The sequence below is a fragment of the Dasypus novemcinctus genome, chromosome 9, assembly GCF_030445035.2.
Source record: "Dasypus novemcinctus isolate mDasNov1 chromosome 9, mDasNov1.1.hap2, whole genome shotgun sequence".
Classification (NCBI taxonomy): domain Eukaryota; kingdom Metazoa; phylum Chordata; class Mammalia; order Cingulata; family Dasypodidae; genus Dasypus; species Dasypus novemcinctus.
In genome coordinates, this window is record NC_080681.1 from 49,093,721 (window position 1) to 49,112,877 (window position 19,157).

The following is a 19,157-nucleotide window of genomic DNA, read 5'->3' on the forward strand; positions in this document are numbered from 1 at the left end:
CTGCGGCATCATGACTATTACTAGTTTTAGTCCTTTACCCACTGGTTTATAAATTACTTGGAGGCCAAAGACCATGACTTGTTCATCTTTAGGAGGGTGCTCTCTCCACAGAAAGCAGGGTCACAATAGATATTTGCTAAATTTAGAAGAGTGAAAATGGAATGTAACAGAGACACCTAACTGTTTAAAGGTAAAATGGTTTGTGTTGATGGAAAAAACACTAGTCATTTCTAGTTTTTAAATTAACTTTGAGGTATAATTTACTTATGATAAAATGCACCAATTTTAAGTGTATAGTTCAGGGGTTTTGACAAATGCATACACCCATATTCTCACTATCCCTTTCAAAATAGAGAATATTTCCATCACCCCGACATTTTCTATTGTGCTTCCCTTTGCCATGCCAATACTGACCATCCACCCCAATCTTAGGCAATTGCTTCATGTCACTCTAGATTAATTTTGCCTGCATCTTCCAACCTGAATAACCTGTTTCTCTATAATCAAATCAGATATAGTAACATGCTAAGGAAAAATTATACACCATAGGCCAGCTGATCTGAGAGTGGGGCTGGGGGTTAGGTGGATTTTAGTTGCAAATGGAAAACAATTTAGTACTGCCATAGCTGTTTAAGTTTAGAAACTTGTTTTGTTTCTTTGTGCTTTAGTTTGCACGTTAAGCACAATCTTAATCTGCAGGCAGGATAAAATATACACCTATTTTACACTCTGGAACCCTGATTCTCTACCAGGCAAAGACTGAGTACTGTCAAAGTCCCATTTAAGGACTCAGGCCTCCTGCCCATTTCTTGGCCCATTGCTTTTTATGGAAATTGTGAATAAAAGGATCCTGTGTCCCGAGAACAATTTAATTCTGGTCTCTGCCTCAAGGGAGACACTTCTAGGGCCTTAGGAGACCTCTGGCTATTGCACACTGGCTCTGCAGCGGCACTTTGGGTGCTGAGGCTGGGGGCACATTGATTCCCACCCCCAGGTCTGTACGGGTGGTAAGTTAGGAGGCAGGGAGTGCAGCCCAGGCGGAAGGGGCCGGAGGCCGGACGTGGCCAGCAGACTCCGAGCTTGACACGTGCACTCACACAAAAGAGGCCGGAAAGTGTCCAGAGGAAGCCAGCGCGTCACCGGGGATGAAGCCGGGTCCCAGCCGCCCCCGCCGAGCCTCGTCGGGGGACACGGCCAGGCACACCCAGACGCGCTCACCTCTCCCGCCACCAACGCGGCTGCCGCCAATGAAACTCCTCCCGCTCCTAGGTGAGTGCCCCGCGCCCGTTCGCTCGAGATTGAGGGAGGGGTCCAGTCTCCCATAGGGGAAGGAGAAACTCACTTGCCAAGTGGATTTGGCAAACCCTTCTCAACGGGAAGAGGAGTACTTCTCAGGATGTTTTTCTCCTTGGCCTTTCAACTCTGGAGTTCGATATTCAGGGCCCAGGGACCAAGTCCTCTATTTATTCCTGCTGAAAAGGTCTCCAGACTCCCCAAAGTCTTCTTAGACTCTCACCTTTCTCCTGCTCTGCTTCTCTCCCTGATGACTCCCTCCCTGCTCCCCCACCAAAAAGAAATTTGTAAAATTCAGCCCATTGACACTTGTGAGAAGCTTCCTGGCAAATATATGAAGGGGAATGCCAGCTCAGGCTTTAGGCTCCTTTAAAATACCGTTTTGGTGATGCTGTGGAGGGAGATAATAGAGATAATCTTTGAAGGCAAATTAATTATAGTTTAGACAGTATGTATGGTCCTATGTGAGTCTGGAATTTAGATTGAATGCTCGAGAATCTCTTTGTACCAGATAAGGATCATTTATCTCAGATGACTGTGTTCAAAACATTAAGTTGCATGACTCATAACTGTCCATGGCAAGCAGGATTCTTTTGAGAGGGCCTGGAACAACAATTTAAAAAGAATGTCCTATGCTTTTCCTACCTTTCCCGAAGAGTCCACAAAATACTATTTTCAATGACTATGAAATAGAGTCTTGTTCTCTTTCATGCTTTGTTTTTGTTGCTCATGTTTGTGTGATGCTACATTTTCTGAAGATCAGTCTTCGACTAGCAGTTTGAGTTTTTTTCTCATTTCCCATAATGAAATAAAATGTAAAAATGAAATATTATTGTGGAAAAAGCAGAATGAAAAATGTTCAGTAGAAGAAAACAGAAATAATAATACCATTAGTCGTCAAGGTTAGTAGCATAAGTTGCTCTTCATCTAAAAATACCACAAATTTGAATTTGAGAGGAACTCTATAAACACTTTATTTCTGTTCACAATCATTCCCAGAAGAGGAAAATTGCTTTGCAATCATGTGAAGTTACCTTTTAAAAGTATCTCACTCAGGGCAAAGGTTGATATTGGATCAGTCTAGTGGTATGATCTAGGAATGCTGTTTTTATTATTAAATTGGATTGTTTACTAAATTTTAGCTTTCTAGAGATTTACTTGATAAAGGTAAAGCTTGATGAAAGCCCTGAATTTTTTTTGCTTACTTGTTCTCTTGTGGTGTTATTTAGCTAAATGGTCCTTTGGGGAAAACCTCAATATTCCTTTCTCTAAGTGGAAAGAGAATCTTTTAAAAATTTAATAGAAAAGATTATAACAGGCCATCAGTGTTACTGCTGAGAAAATGTCAATATGTATTTACTTTGCTTTAATTGAACAATGGGGGTAGGTTTTTCTTTTTGAAAAGGTATATTTCTTCATTTTATTTAGTGGGCATTTCCACTTTGCTGGATTGTACCTATACTCAAAATTGTACCAAGACACCTTGTCTCCCAAATGCAAAATGTGAAATACGGAATGGAGCTGAAGCCTGCTATTGCAACATGGGATTTTCAGGAAATGGTGTCACAATTTGTGAAGGTAAACAACTTTTATTGCCTCTTTTGGATTTTATGGTAAAAATCAATTCTCAGAAATGATCTTTTTGCCTTTGCCCTGTAATTAACTTGTTCTATGTTATCCTGCTTGATGTCATGCTATTGAGAAAAAGTATAATTAACTAAACAGTAAGTTTGTACTTCCCATGTCAAAATTTATACTTGATTATTGATTCTTGATGATTTCATATTATGTTATCTTTGGTGGAACTATTAAAGATTGTAAGGAGAGACAAGTAAAACTAGCAAACTCTAAGTTGCAGATTATGAGTCATTGTTTTGGGGAGCAAAAGAGTAGAGGGTTCTTGATGTCCAGGCTGTACTAGTTATGTTTTGGTCTCAGATAGTTTCTTTAGTAGTTGACTATGTAAATTTTAGGATCATATTAAGGGATTTGGTGTTTTTCTACTGTAAACCTCAGAAGCAAGAAATGGTGAAAGAGAGAGAGGAAAAAAGGGACAGAGAAAAGGAAGACAAGGGAAAACAATGGAAAGAAAGGAAAGGCAAGGGAAGGGAAGAGAAAAAATTTGAAAAGACATTCTTTTCTGTAAAGTAGATTCTGTTTATAGAACTTAGACTAGAGGCCAAAGTGAGAAAAGAATCCTTCTAGCGTGCAGTTTAGGCCATCCAACTGAAAAACAGAAGAACATCTGATCACCAATTTTAAATCATTTCTTGTCCGTGATCTCTAACACCACCACTCTCCCTTCCTCCAAATCTTTTGTATTCTCTCTTATTTTCAGCAAAAGCTGGTTTTATTTGGGTCAATAGACCAACATTCTGTGAGAAGAATGTTATCCAAGTCATATAAATTAGTTTTAAAATATAATTAAAAGGCAAGTTCAACATAAAATGGTGTGGTATTTGTACTCCTAAATGTATTTAAGACAACATGGATGGACTTTTTCTAATTAAGTCAGGATATTGTACACTGTTAATATTGCATGTGTTTGCTTATAGCATAAACAAGTTGTATCTCGTGATTCAATTTGATAGGCTCTTAAAAAAAGATTAAACACGCAGTATATAAGACCAAACCCCATCATAATTAGTTTAGTGTTTAAAAATGTAGAGCAAAGCTACAGTAGTTTAATGGTGCATTAGATCAGGCATTTCTGCCTGAACAAGAGCCAGAATTTGTAATATACTCATCTACAGATGCTACAAAATTTTTCCCATAAATAATCTTAGATTTTTATTGCATATTTAATTAAATGGCATTATGGGAAGTTGATAATTGAGTGACCTTCAAAATATTGCATCAAAAGTATTAGAGTGCTTTTCCACTAATTATTACAAATTGTACCAGAGTACTTTAAAAGAAACTTTGCCTTTTCAGTATTTAGATACTTTTCATCTGTCATAATTACCATCAACATCCATAATTCTTCACTATGTGGATCTTCAAAACCCAACCAGATTATTTTCATATTTTTAATAATTTCTTTGAAAAACACATCTTCCACTATCCAACACAATTTTTCCCCCTGCTGCCTAAATCAATAACCAGCTGAAGAGAAGAAAATATATTTCTTTGGGAAAAAAGATACTTCAAATCCTTTTAGCCTGCAATTTCTTTTCACATAGAACACAATTTGTAATGGGATTTCTTTTTTCTTTTTGAGCTCATGTTTATGTTTACTTAAAATAACTCTTCACTTCTTCCGATTTAAAGAAAGTTACATATTCATTTATTTTAATATATACTATCTAGGGTTTATAATATCCTTTAAAAACTAAACAGAGGCTTTCATCTTTTTTTCACATTTTATCGATTCACAGACAGATTCTTGACATATTTTCAGAGCATATTTGTAATATGCTCTTTTAGAATAAAACTTAAAACATTGTGTTCTCACTTTCTTAATAGTCTAGGTTGTAGTTTTAGATTTGAAGAATTTTTCAACTCTAAAGGTTTGGATTTTTCATCTCCATTTTCCCAATCGTTAACTAAGATTGGTGCTAGAACAATAAGAAATGACTAGCAGAAATCGTGCTATAAAACATGCCTACTTCTTGAGTAATAAAACTGTTTTCTTTTCTGCATCATAATCATTATCATAATATTTGACTTTTTCAGATATGTAGCAGCTAAATGATATGGTAATAACCTCACTAAATGTATTCTATTCTAAGAGTTAGCTTTGAGCAAGTTATTTGGAACTCAGACCGCATGATCTCACAGAAGTAAGTTTTAAGAGTGATGAATTTGCTTCATCTAATCATCTTTATTGAACAAATATATATTGAGCACTTCCATCATCCTCATCATCAGAATTGCTAATATCTACTCTTTACTAAATCCAAGATATTAATTAGCACATCTTTATGTACTATTCTTATTCCAGTTTTATCCATGAGGAAGTTGAGTTTAGAGAGATTAAATGATTTGGGCAAATATTTGAACTCAAATCTGCCTCATTCCAGAGCCTGTGCTTTTAATCAATATGTTAACCATAAGGCCACTGATTAGCAGATTGGAATGAAAATAAGAAATCAACCTTGATTTCTAGGAAACTACAGTATATCTAGTGGGACAGTTAAGAAATATAATATAGTCAAGCGGACACAGAAGAACACACAGTGAATGGACACAGAGAGCAGACAATGGTGGGGGGGAGGAAGGGGAGAGAAATAAATTTTAAAAAAAGAGAAATATATGCAGATATAATGCAGTGTTATAAAACAATAAATAGAAGTCATTTGAAATGCACAGACAACTGCAGGGAAGCTTTCTAAGTGGAGAAGACAAAAGACTTGAATTAAAGAATAAATAAGATTTATCAAAATGGATAAAGTGGCAAAGATTTCAGTCAAAAGGAATCAGCAGTTACAAAGACCCATATGTATTTTTTAAGGTCTGCTTGTTATTTCATTTCTAGATATGTATCATAGAGTATATCAGTTGAGATTTAGTGATAAGTCAGAGTGCCAAGGTTATGTATTTAACCCATTGAACAAAAGGAACAATTGACAGTTAAATAATTAAGTAGCTGAGTTTTATGATAAATTGTGTGTATTAGAAAGATGACCCTGTTAGGTGGAGTGAGAATGGATTAGCAAGGATTATTCCATTAAAGGCTATTTTACCTAAGGTAAGAAAACAATGATATGGACATACCTCATTTTATTGCACTTTGCTTTGTTGTGCTTCACAGATACTGCCTTTTTTACAAATTGAAGATTTTGTGGCAACCTGTGTCTTATCATTACCATCAGTGCCATTTTTCCAATAGCATGTGCTCACTTCTTGTCTCTGTGTCATATTTTGGTAATTCTAGCAATATTTCAGGTGTTTTCATTATTGTTATATTGTTAAGATGATCTATGATCAGTCATTCAGTTATCTTTGATGATTCTATTGTAGCTATTTCTGGGCACCATGAACTGCCCCCATATGAGACAGCAAACTTAATCCATGAATGTAGTGTGTATTCTGACTGCTCCACTGATCTGCCGTCCTCCAGTCTCTTCCTCTCCTTTGGCATCTTTATTCCCTGAGACACAGCGATTTTGAAATTTAGCCAATTAATAACCTCACAGTGGCCTCTGCCTGTTAAAGTGAAAAGAAGTCTCATGTCTCTCGCTTTAGATCAAAACCAATGAATGATTAAGCTTAGTGAGGAAGGCATGTCAAAAGCTGAGATAGGCTGAAAGCTAGGCCTCTTGCACCAAACCGTTAGCCAAGTAATAATGAATGCAAAGGAAAAGTTCTTGAAGGAAATTCAGGTGAACACAGGAATGATAAGAATATGAAATCGCTTTATTGCTAATATTGAGGAAGTTTGAGTGGTCTGGATAGATGATCAAACCAATGACAACATTCCCTTAAGACAAAACCTAATCCAGAGCAAGGCCCTAACTCTTTTCAATTCCATGAAGGCTGAGAGAGCCACAGAAGAAGAGTTTTAAGCTAACAGAGGTTGGTTTATTTGATTTAAGGAAAGAAGCTCTCTCTATAACATAAAAGTGCAAGGTGAGGGAAGCAAACATGGCACAACTGATTGAGCTCCCATCTACCATATGGGAGGCCCTGGGTTCACTTCCCAGGGCTTCTGTGAAGGCAAGCTGGCTCATGCCCATGGAGAGCTGACGACCCATGCCTGTGGAGAGCTGGCACAGCAAGGTGATGTAACAGAGGGAGACAAGCAGACACAGAAGAACACGCAGCGAATGGACACCGAGAGCAGATAACAAGCAAACGGCAAGAGGGGTGGGGATAAATTAAAAAAAAAAAGTGCAAGGTGAACCAGCAAGTGTTGATATAGAAGATATGGCAGGTTATCCATAAGATCTAGCTAAGATCACTGATAAATGTGGTTACATTAAACAACAGATTTTCAATGTAAATGAAATAGCCTTATATTGGAAGAAGATGCCAGTCTAGGACTTTCCTATCATGGGAAGAGGTCAAAATATCAACATTAACAGGAGTTTGGACAAAGCTGATTCCAAACCTCATGGATGACTTTGGTGGCAGGGGTTGAAAGGATTCTTCCAAGTTTGAAAGAAGTTCTAATGCTATCAAATAGCACATGGCATGCTACAAAGAAATCTTTTGTAAAAGGATGAGTCAGTTGATGTGGCAAACTGTTATCTTATTTTAAGAAATTGTCACAGCAAACTCAAAGTTTAGAAACCACTACCCTGCTCAGTCAGCAGCCATCAAAATCAGAAGCAAGTCCTTCCACCAGCAAAATGATTACATTCCTTGAATTGTTCAGGTGATGGTTAACATAGTTTAGCAATAAAGTATTTTTAATTAAGGTATGTATATTGTTTGTTAGAAATTATGCTATTGTTTGCATAGAATAGAATACAGTATAGTATAAACTTAACTTTTATATGCACTGGGAAACCAAAAAAATTGTGACTTGTTTTATTGCAATATTCGCTTTATTGTGGTGTTCTGGAACCAAACCCACCATATATCCAGGAGATGTCAGTACTTCATAATTGTACACTGCGCTATAGTTTATGCCACTTCTTTTTTTTTTAAGTTTCAGAGTATAATTTTAAAAGTATAATATATCTTAAAATAACTGTTTCAGAATATATACCGTCTTTTACTACTCAAAAAAGGATGCAATAAAATAAAACAATAAAATATACAACACATAGGAACAAATGAACACACAAATGGAGGCTCAGTATCCTAAATGTAGAATTACCATATGTGCCAGTCCCATTTGCCAAATGGACAAATTACCATTTGTCCCCTATGTACATACCGAAGAGTATTGAAAATAGGCATCAAACAAATACTAAAATAAACATGATCATAACAATACTATTCACAATTGCCAAAAAGTAAATTTATCCTGAAAGTCCATCAATTGATTAATTGATAACATATGGTATATCCATACAATAGAATATTATTTATACACAAAAAGAAATGGAGCGCAGGTGAATGCTTCATTATGGTTGATCCTAGAAAACATTCTGCTCAGTGAAAGAATCCAGTCTCACCAAACTACAAACTGTATGATTCCTTTTATATGGAATATCCAGAATAGGAAGTCCATAGAGAGGAAAAGCAGATTAGTGCAAGTCAGGGTGTGGGAAGGGGGAGAAATGGCATATGGTTTTTGCCATTTCTATACACTATAATTTTAATTGTCATCTCAACTTTTCAATTATTTATGAATACCAGTATGACCAGTAATAACTGACAACTATTGAGCTCCTTGTTAATCTGAGAGGTGGGACTCTGAAACTTCAGTTGAGTTTCCCAGTGTCATAAACCTAAGTGACAAAGCTAAGATTCAACCTCTGGTAGCTCAATCTGTTATATATTGACACAAATGTCCATATCATTAGTCACTTAAAACAATTATTAGTGTACGTTTTTAAAGAAAACTGGTCTAACAATATCATTTTAATAGGAATTTATTTATCTTAATAGCTATATTGTTAATGGGTATTAATGGGTATCTTTTTGCACATGTCTTTATGCTGATGTTAAAGGGTATTTTAAAGAAGGAGATGTAAAAGTTCGTGTAGAAATTTTGGGGTGCATTTCAAGGCTTTTGAAATTGTTGATGATATTCAAAACTAAAGCTTAGGTTATTTTAGTTTTTTAAACATATATTACCATTCCTATTCCTTATGCTTTCAGCCACACTTTTTGATTGCCTTTTGGTGCATAATTGTAATAAATATAAGGAATAAGAAATATGCCTGTTTCCCAGGCAAATACACAAGTGTTTAAAAAAAGGCGGGAAAGTTGGAAGGGTGTTGAAATAATCCTTGTGTGTATCTAAAGATGATACTGCTTGAATTTCCACCCAAACTCATATCCAAAAATTCACTGTACAGCATCTTTCCCCTATTTCATGTATGTCATTTCTCACAACTGTGAGAGATAGGGGACTTTCCTTTTCTCCCTACTCTTACATGAGTTCATTAAGTGGGGCTGTCTACTTGGGAGTTTCATGAAATCAGAATAGGTAGGAGAAAAAGAGTTGCTCCAGGTAAGTATAGATAGGATCAAGAAGGTTGTAATTGACAGCTTGTGAGTATGCATAGTGGTCTTTTCATAGTTTACTGTATGCCTAATTATGAAACAATAACACAAGTACGTCCTAGAAATTAATAAAATCTTGGTGCCTGCCCTCAGAGAGATACACTTTCATTTAAAAAATGACTAAGTTTGAGACTTGCAATAAAATCGGATGGGCTACTTGGATTATTAATGGTCAAAATGATCTTAAGAAATAATGAAAAGATATATGCAGAGTAATGTAAGGTGAATTATCTTGCATGAGTAGCATGCAATGAAAACAATTTGAAAATTTTGTAATGTTTTGAGTGATGGTAAGATCACTAGAATAAATTTACTGACTTCCAATTTTTACTTCTCATTTGGATACATATGTCCTATTAATTGTTTAAACTTTATTTAAAGCATCATCTCGTAAACAATATCTATTCTTTAAGAATCTTCTTCTAGGCGGACTTGGCCCAGTGGTTAGGGCGTCCGTCTACCACATGGGAGCTCTGCGGTTCAAACCCCAGGCCTCCTTGACCCATGTGGAGCTGGCCCATGTGCAGTGCTGATGCGCACAAGGAGTGCCCTGCCATGCAGGGGTGTCCCCCGCGTAGGGGAGCCCCATGTGCAAGGAGTGTGCCCCATAAAGAAAGCCACCCAAAGTGCAAAAGAAAGTGCAGCCTGCCCAGGAATGGCGCCACCCACACAGAGAGCTGACACAGCAAGATGACGCAACAAAAAGAAACACAGATTCCCCTGCTGCTGAAACAACAGAAGCGGACAAAGAAGAAGACGCAACAAATAGAGAACAGACAACCGGTGTGCGGGGGGGGGGGGGGGGGGGGCGGGGAAGGGGAAAGAAAGAAATAAATAACTCTTTAAAAAAAAAAAGAATCTTCTTCTAAAGGATATGGTTAATGTCCCTATCTTTAAAAGTTACAGAGATAAAACAAATACATTGTAGAAATAGATTCTAGGTGTATATCAGCTTATTTAGAAATATATTCATAAGGTAGTTAGTAATGAGAATATTTTATAAAATAACCATTACAATGTAGTAAAATTATTTTATAAAATGTATCAGTGCATTCTGAGAATAGACCAGGCATTTTTTATATGATAAAACATTATAATTACCTTTGAAAAATAACTGACAAAGTTGGAAAATCACTTACTTTAGTAATTGCAGCATTCATTCTTTTTCATTCATATTTGAAATCTATTACAGTTTTGAAAATTAAGAAAATGGTATCCCTAATTACTTAGGAGTGCAGCAATGTGTCTCTGTTACCAAAAATGATGGTCCATCAGTGTAGTTTTAAGATGTCTTTGTGAATTAAACACTCTGATTACCAATTTAGACTATATATTCAAGTAGACAGTCTAGAACAAAAATGGGGATAGCTGAAGTTCACAAATATCTGTAAATTATATGTATATGTGCAACATCTGTGAAGCTACGTATCCGGAGTGTAGAGTTGAACAAAACCACCTGGTTCAGGTCCCTTGTAGAGGCTGTCTTCATAGCAACTTCTAAATGTTGTCTCTTTTGTCTTAAAGCTTCAGATAGGGTCTCTTTAGAAAATCTGTTTTCAGGTCTTATCAGACAATGTAGCTTTTCTGGAAGTTTGCCTGCAATTTTGCTTGTGCCTTTATTTTATCACATTTTTGTGGTATTGGACCTTGTGTACAAAGTTGAGTAGTAGCGTGGGTCAGCATTTTTTTTCTTTTTTTAATTTCAACTCTCAAAGACTGAGGTGGCTTCTAGTTTTTAAGTAATAATTAAAGAATATTTGAAGAACAGGAAATATGTCTCTTGATAATATTACACATGCCTCTTGATTTATGTAAACTGTTATTAAAAAACCTTGGGAAAGCAAACTTTTTTGTAAACCAAATAGAATCCTACATATTACAGAGGAACTTCCTAGGTAAGTGAATACCATCACTAACTTGAAAAAGTATGAACTTTTATGTGCTTCAAATTGTCATAAGTAGGATTTGTTTAAAGTGAGGCACATACTTCTTTGGGGTTTCTTGTACTGAGAGGAAAATGTAAACCATGTAAGACATACTAATCTAAATTAACCCAAGGCTTACATTCCAGGATGCATAAGTTTTGTGTACCTCATCCAAATAAATGAAACACCTTTGCCAATTTCAAAAAACCTTTTCCTTGTACTTAGAATTATGACCTCTTTCCTCTGTTCACAAGGGTACACACTAAAGAAAACAAAATCCGCCACAGAACTTAGGCAGAACTTCCTTTCCACAAGATTACAAATTCCTTCAATATAGAACTTGCTTCAGAAAGAGAAAAATAAAATAATAAGCCATTATAAAAACTTCCTTTTAGCTAATATTTTATTTTGAAACAGCAAAGAAAAAGAGCTTGGGTCATTTGATTTTTGCTGACAGTTCATCGTTTTTAAAAATGAAAATTTCTTTGTTCTGCCTTGTTTCATTTTTGTAGGTTAAGTTTCAGAAAGTTTTTTTCCAAATCATCTTGTTCCATGTTTATTATGTACAATTATGAAAGCCACTGAGATAAAAATAAATATTTTGAACCTTAAAAAAGAGTTTAATGTGGACATATGATTTTTGATTTTCCAAGTAAACAATAATGAAAGTGCATGTAAATTTTTCATCAAATAGAAGGCTAATTTATTTTTAATAATTTTTAAGTCAATATTATCTAGAGGGATTCATTGCATGTTTAGGACCAGAAAAGTAATATCAGGTAACTAGTAACACACAGAATTAAATCAAAAGAGTAAAAACAAATGCACAGCTGCTGAGTTCTAATTTCAACAAAAAGTTATTCAAAATTCTGCGTTAAATCAGTCCTAAATAAGATTTCTCACAATTAATTTTTCACTTATCTGCAAACAATACCATCTAAGTTGACAGTATTAGAATGTTGATTTTTTTCTAAGTGATGAATATCATTTTTTTCTTCATGATAAAACATCAATTCATAAAGCTCTTATAAATATAAGTCATTTAATCTGTATTGATAAGGCATCAGTAGCAACAAAAATGGGGATATTGTTTTTCTAAAATTTGTTTTCATTTTGCCTATGAAATGAACATGGTAGCTATAGCATCTTATATTTTCAGTTCAGCCTCATCTATGGATGCTACTAGGAAATTAAAATTAAAATTAAATTAAAATTGTGCACTAAATGTGGGATTTTCATACATTTTAATATCCATTGGTTTTCAAGAAAAAGACAGGTAGAAAGGAGAATAAAGGAATAATGGAGATAGTACTTCCAATATCATGAAATAACAGAAGTCCCAGTTTTTCTGCTTAGTATAGTTCTGCTTTTTTGTCAATACTGTAAGGGTGCAAACTTTTAATTTGCAAAACTGATGGGATTTTCTTTGTTCAGGAAATGTCAGTTATCTATATTTGCATTTTCATAGAAGAACATGAACAGGTAACAGGAATTTATGTATTTAATCCTATCAGCAAGGTTCTAAAATAGGCTAATACTATTCCCATTTTATAGATTAAATAATTTGACCTGAGAAAACAAATTTTAAAAATTCCTCCATATAATGCTCAGACTGCTCTTTGAGGTATGTCTGCAAATAAAAAGATTGAAATGGAGATTAAATCTCATTAAGCTGAAAGTCAATTATATTACTCCCATCCACTTTGTTTTCTTACTGCATTATGTCAAATCAATTGGTTAAAAGGTAAAAAATTATACAGTATGCACATTTAAGATATCTTAGGAATTAAATCTCCTTACAGATTTTAATATGTGGATCAAATTCTATAGATCAGGTGCAAGGGGTTAAGTCTTATCTTTTCCCTTCCTTCGAGCCCAGTGAACTGACAACAAAATCAGGAAATCCGAGTGAATGCATGCGAAGTCCATAAATGAAGATGAAATTCTCATAGCAGATATTTATGCCACAAAAAGGGATACAAGCTGTGCACACAGAGAAGGCTGCAACTGAGTGGGGGCTTTTACTCATGTAGTGGTGTCTTCAACTGCTTCCCAGCAAGGAAGTCGAAATCCAGGAGACTGGTTGAAACTTTGGTCTCCAGAGGCCATGCAGTTCAAGCTCCCAATTCCCCATGGACGTTTGTCCCTCAGATAAAGCCAAGCAATAGCTCTCAATGGAAATTTTATCTTCAGCCTGGAAGGAACTCTTGAGAGAAAATATACCTACCCTAATACAGAAACCTTTTTATTTTGACATTTGGAGAAGGATGCTGCCTTTTTGCCTACTTATTCTCTACCTGTGCTGCCTGCAATAATGCCTAAAAATTGCGATTTCCCACAGGCATATACGGAAAACTCTGAACTCTCTCATGCTCAAAAGAGGTTTTAAAGGCAGACAGTCAACCCTGGGCCAATCTACCTATAATATTCAACCATTTCTTAAATTATAAACATGAGGGTCATCTGAGGAAAATTGACTATTAGAGAAAAGCCAACAAAACAAACGATGAGTAAGTAGAACAATTGGCTGAGGAAGAGATGCTTTAAGGAAAAGAAAAGAAGTAGAGGCAAAAGTTCTAATATATACCCTCAAATTGATTCCAGAAAATTTTGGATCTAAAGAGAATAATAATTGTAACCATGGGCTTCTATATACAAAGGAACTACCATATGAGAAAAATAGTTTCTTCCTCAACATCCCATGAAATCTTTGTGTTGCTCAATCCCTAACATACCTTTCCTCTCCCTGTCCCCATCCTCTTGCAGCCAGAGGCATCAAGACAATAAACTGTTAACGTTATTAGTAATCTAGTATGTAAAATACAATATTTAAAAAACATGACAAGATGGAGGCTAAAGTCTCCTGTTCCTGGGTTTCCACTGCTGCCTGCATGGGCACCCTATAGAACAGGGAAGCCACAAATATCAAATTTATTTACACATCAGTGGAAGAAACACCAGGACTGTACTAACCAAGATATTTTTGAGATTATCAGCTGATTGCAATCTCCACTCTTATAATAACCCAACTCCAACCCTTTGTGGACTTTTCCTTTATCTATGCCTAATCTTCTCCTAAACTTCTTTCCTGATTTTTCATAGGTAGGCAATGTGCTTTCTGACCCTGATTACAATATTTGGCATTAAAATGCTATTAATATGGGTATGGAGTCCATAACTTGACAACTAGGAATAGTGAATTGTTCAGTCATAGAAAGAACCTCTGCTCTATTTGATTAAACTCAAACTTTGTTTTTGACTCACTTATAACTTATAACTCTTGTTATAATATTGTTATTATGCTTGTAGTTTTCTCACTATAATGTCTGCTTTCCCCCAGTAATTTCCTGAATTCTCTGGCTAGCACTTTTGTTTCCACCTACCAGGCAAACCTAACATTTTTCTCTTCAAATAAAATGTATTTACATTATGATCAATAGCAAATGGATCAAAATCAAATGGAAAATATTAGAAAAAAATTGAGAAATGTAGAAGACTAATATCCATGTAACAGATGTCTTATTGAAGAAGGGCTCAGACAAGATTCGAGCAGAAGAAATAATGAAAAAAATAAGATAATTACCCAGAACTTAAACATGAGTGTTGACATTAAAAGAACCCACTAATGCCCACCCATCTTCTACAGAATATGTGTGTGCCTTCCTTCTCAGTTTTTCAAGCTTAAGGAACATCTATTGATATCCTGTTATGAAAGAGGAGTATAGTTTACTTCCTAACCTTTCACTTTTGTTATTTATACATCTAAGTTGTTTCTTCATTATCTTCATGTCCTTATATTATAATGGGATATATGGACTTATATAACATTGGGCTGCTCCAATCCTGGAGCCTAGAGTTAAAACTTGCCCACGGCTTGGGAATAGAGTGAGAGAAGTTGCTTCTCAAAAGGACATGTGGGTGACTGTTATTAGTGGAAATTTCAGTAGATTTCAGGCAGTCAAAAAGGCAGATGAACACTACAAGAAATGTTTCTATCCATCCTTCGATAGCCATTTATAATCCCCACCTCTTCATCCTTCCCCCTTCATGTAACTCCATCTTTTTTCTGAGACAATTTCAAACCTAAGAAAAAGGGATATATTAAAAGTGCTGTGATTTGTCTTGTCATCTTAAAAATAAAATAATATCTGTATCAATGCTCTATCCTCCAGGTTTCCATTACTCAATTCCTGTCATACATTTATGCCGAAATTGAAGCCCTCCATATACCATGCAGTGGTTTGTGATGGGAATATTATCAGATGTTATTATCTGGTATTATCTGGTATTCTGTTGCTAAGGTCTCTAAACTTGTTAAAATATTCTAGCCCTTTAAACTTGGTATACTCATGGCAAATCACACACAAAAAAAAACTTTGAGGTCTCAGTTTCTTGGTAAAATGACTAAATTGGACTAGGAGTATTATTAATGTTCCTACCAGCTCCAAAATTCTTTGATTCTATTATTTTGAGCCACTTATTTGAATGGTGGTCAGTTACCAGTTCAACCACTTTTTGGGTAAAAATATGAATTTTGACTTAATTTGAAATGTAAAAATAAGAGAGATATGAATTTTGGTCTACTGCTTCCAAGCTCAGTGCAATTTTCAACCTCAACAGATTTCAGTTCTTTTTAATGCTGATCTCTGCTACTGGTGTGATCAGTACAGAAGATGCTCTCATCTACTCCTTGTACTCCCATCCTCCCACTCATGACCATGACACATCATTACACTCTTTCCTGCTCAGCCAGGATGTGGCTTCAGAGTTTTGTAATATTATCAAGCAGATGCTACAAATCAGTTCATGTTGGCATATGAATGAAACCTATTTTCCATGATTTCTCTGAGACTTCCTCTTTGAAGGAATTTATGGATCAATCTTCCACAAGCTCTCCTGTATTATAGGGCTGAAAAGCAAGGTATTAAATATAATATGATCAGCAAGGGAGGCCCTAAGCTTAGATCACTTGAACCATTAAAACCATACACAAAGGCTAGAAAACTAGAAAACCAGAAAATGATGGTGGTTATATTTTCTTCCCCATTAGGGGAAGTTTGGACCCTTTTTATGTGATTGAAGAAGATGGTGTGCATATCCACTCTTTTTTTTTAATGGGGGAATTGTGAATCTTGTGATTTATATGTAACTCATATTTGGGACAAAATGCCACATAATGGAATTTATCCTTATGTTGCAATTCCAAGAGAACATTAATGAGTGTCTATGACCAGATTCAGTGAGAATGGGATTGATCACAGGGGCAGTCTTCTCAGCAGTGAAGGAATCCATAGCTAAACTTCTTCATTCTGAGGATAACATTTATTGCAGGTGTTTTAGTTTCCTAGGTTGCCCGAGCAAATACCATACAATGGTTTGTCTTAAACATTGGGAATTTATCAGTTCATAGTCTTTTCGTTTTTAAGATTTTTTTTTTTATTTCTTTCTTTCTTCCCGCCCCAGTTGTCTGTTCTCTGTGTCTATTTGCTGCGTGTTCTTCTTTGTCTGCTTCTGTTGTTGTCAGCAGCACAGGAATCTGTGTTTCTTTTTGTTGTGTCATCTTGTTGTGTGAACTCTCTGTGTGTGCTGCGCCATTCTTGGGCAGGCTGCACTTTCTTTTGCGCTGGGCAGCTATACTTATGGGGTGCATTCCTTGCGCATGGGGCTCCCCCACGTGGGGACACCCCTGGGTGGCAGGGCATCAGCACTGCATGTGGGCCAGCTCCACATGGGTCAAGGAGGCCCGGGGTTTGAACCGTGGACCTCCCATGTGGTAGATTGATGCCCTAACCACTGGACCAAGTCCACTTCCCTCCGTTCATAGTCTTGAGGCTAAAAGAAAGTCAAGAAATCATCAAGGCTAAAAGAAAGTCAAGAAATCATCAAAGTAATATTGTCTTCCCAAGACTGTGGTGTTCTGGGCCTGGCTGCAAGTGATTCTTGGTCCTTAACTTGTCACATGGTATGCACATGGAGGCATCTTCTGGACTCTCCTTTGTCTTCCAAATTTTTTTGATATTCAGCTTTTGGCTGTTTCCTTTGTGAATGTCTCAATTTCACTGTTATCTGTCTTAATTTCATCCTGCTTATAAAGGACTCTTAGTAATAGGATTAAGGCTCACCCTGGGCCATACCTTAACTAAACTAACCTCATCAAAAGGTTTTACTTACAATGGATTCACATCCACAAGAATGAGTTAAATTTAAGAACATATTTCTCTAGGGTATGTACAGCTCCAAATCACTACACCAGGTATCAAGAATTCCTTTGCATCATGCAAAATAAATAGGGTGGAATAGTCAATTATATGGGTGCTCAGAGGAGAAAGGATAATTGGGCAGTTTTTATATTGGGGAAATTATAAGCTTAGAATCATTGTCCAACAACCAATTCATATGTCATTTTCTTTGCAATGCCTTTTCTGATTTCTATCCGTTGAGATCAGCTGTTTGTTTTTTCATGTTCTCTGGTCATTTTATTTTTATGTTAGTACAAGGTGTTGGGGTAAGTTTTGAGTGATCTGCAAAATTGAATTTTCATTAATTTATTTTCTGTTCTTTTGAGCATTTTCATGATTTAGATTAGGAAACCATATTTCTTGTGGAACATTTAATTGCATTATTGGTACTAATGTCACTTTGTCTACATATTTCCTAATGACTCTTAAGATCAAATATGCCTTTTTCACAAAAATTGTGGCAAGTGTGAAAACATTAAAACTGAATTACTTCTAATCACGTACTTTGAAAGTTCTTTCTTAAATTACAAACTAAGTTAATGTGTATGTTATCCATAATACCTGTGTTACTCCTTCCAGTGAGCCATCCTTTATAAATACAGTTTTACATGAAGCTGATTTTATTCTTTAGTTAATTATTTAAGCTGAGGTTTTATTTTTTGCATTAATATGTACACTATGAACAACTTTTATTAAAACATTTTATATTTTTATTACCATGCTTTAAAATTGATTAAGATAGAGTAAATGATCATGTGAGTGAATTGGGAAAAAGTAAAATAGTTTTATTATCTATAACTTTATTTTATGAGAACTTTGATACTGCCATATATAAAGGTTATGAAGAAAACATTGTCTCCAACCAGAAAAAAATTTTTGTTTAATTTAAAAATGTCTTTTAATGTTTATCAAGCATAACTAATTTTCCTGCTCTAGGAAAATTCTTTTCACTCTGTTCAGCAATAAAGGAAAGGAGAAATGAGTTTATATGGCTATGAGTCTCTAAAAAAGAGTCCGGAGGCTGTCAGAAGGATTGCCCTTATGCACAACTGAGCAGAGTCTAAGAGACAGATAAAGTAGATACAATCCCCAGGTATTGGTTCCTTGGAGGGCTAAAGAGACCCACGGGTTCTATGGTCATGGCAGATGGGGTTCACTGCCATGTCAGATGGCCCTTCTTTGGAGCTGGTGTTTCTGCGTGATGAAACTGGACTCAGATGGGATCTCTTTTCATAAGACTTTCATGCTACTTTACTGGAATTGTAGTTGGTGTTGGGGTTTAAGATATATTTAGGGGATTTGAATCTTTGGACTGACAATATGATAGCCAGGCCCTGAGTCTCAACAGACTCCAGCTCCTACAATCTGATTATTGGACTCACCTCAGTCAGCTAAGATGGAGTTGAAGAAGGACAACCACCACACCATGGAGCCTAGAGTGCCTACAACTGAAAGCAGGAGGATTGCATCCACTATCCATGCGGAATCTGAGCCTCCTCTTGACATAGAGGTGCAACGGACACAACCAATCCAAGGTCCACAGAGAAAAGGTGGCATTGGAGTGGGAAAAGTGGAC

At 35.9% G+C, this 19,157-nt stretch overlaps 1 protein-coding gene across 1 annotated transcript in view; it reads left to right on the forward strand.

The window, feature by feature from the left end:
- The first annotated feature begins 897 nt into the window (after positions 1 to 897).
- Positions 898 to 19,157, forward strand: part of ADGRL4 (adhesion G protein-coupled receptor L4) — a 125,131-nt gene continuing 106,871 nt past the window's right edge. Inside the window, exons 1-2 of the mRNA XM_004455871.5 lie at positions 898 to 1,269; positions 2,722 to 2,871. Of these exons, the coding sequence (XP_004455928.1) occupies positions 1,146 to 1,269; positions 2,722 to 2,871 (274 nt within the window). The 5' untranslated portion in view covers positions 898 to 1,145. The remainder of the gene's footprint in view (positions 1,270 to 2,721; positions 2,872 to 19,157) is intronic.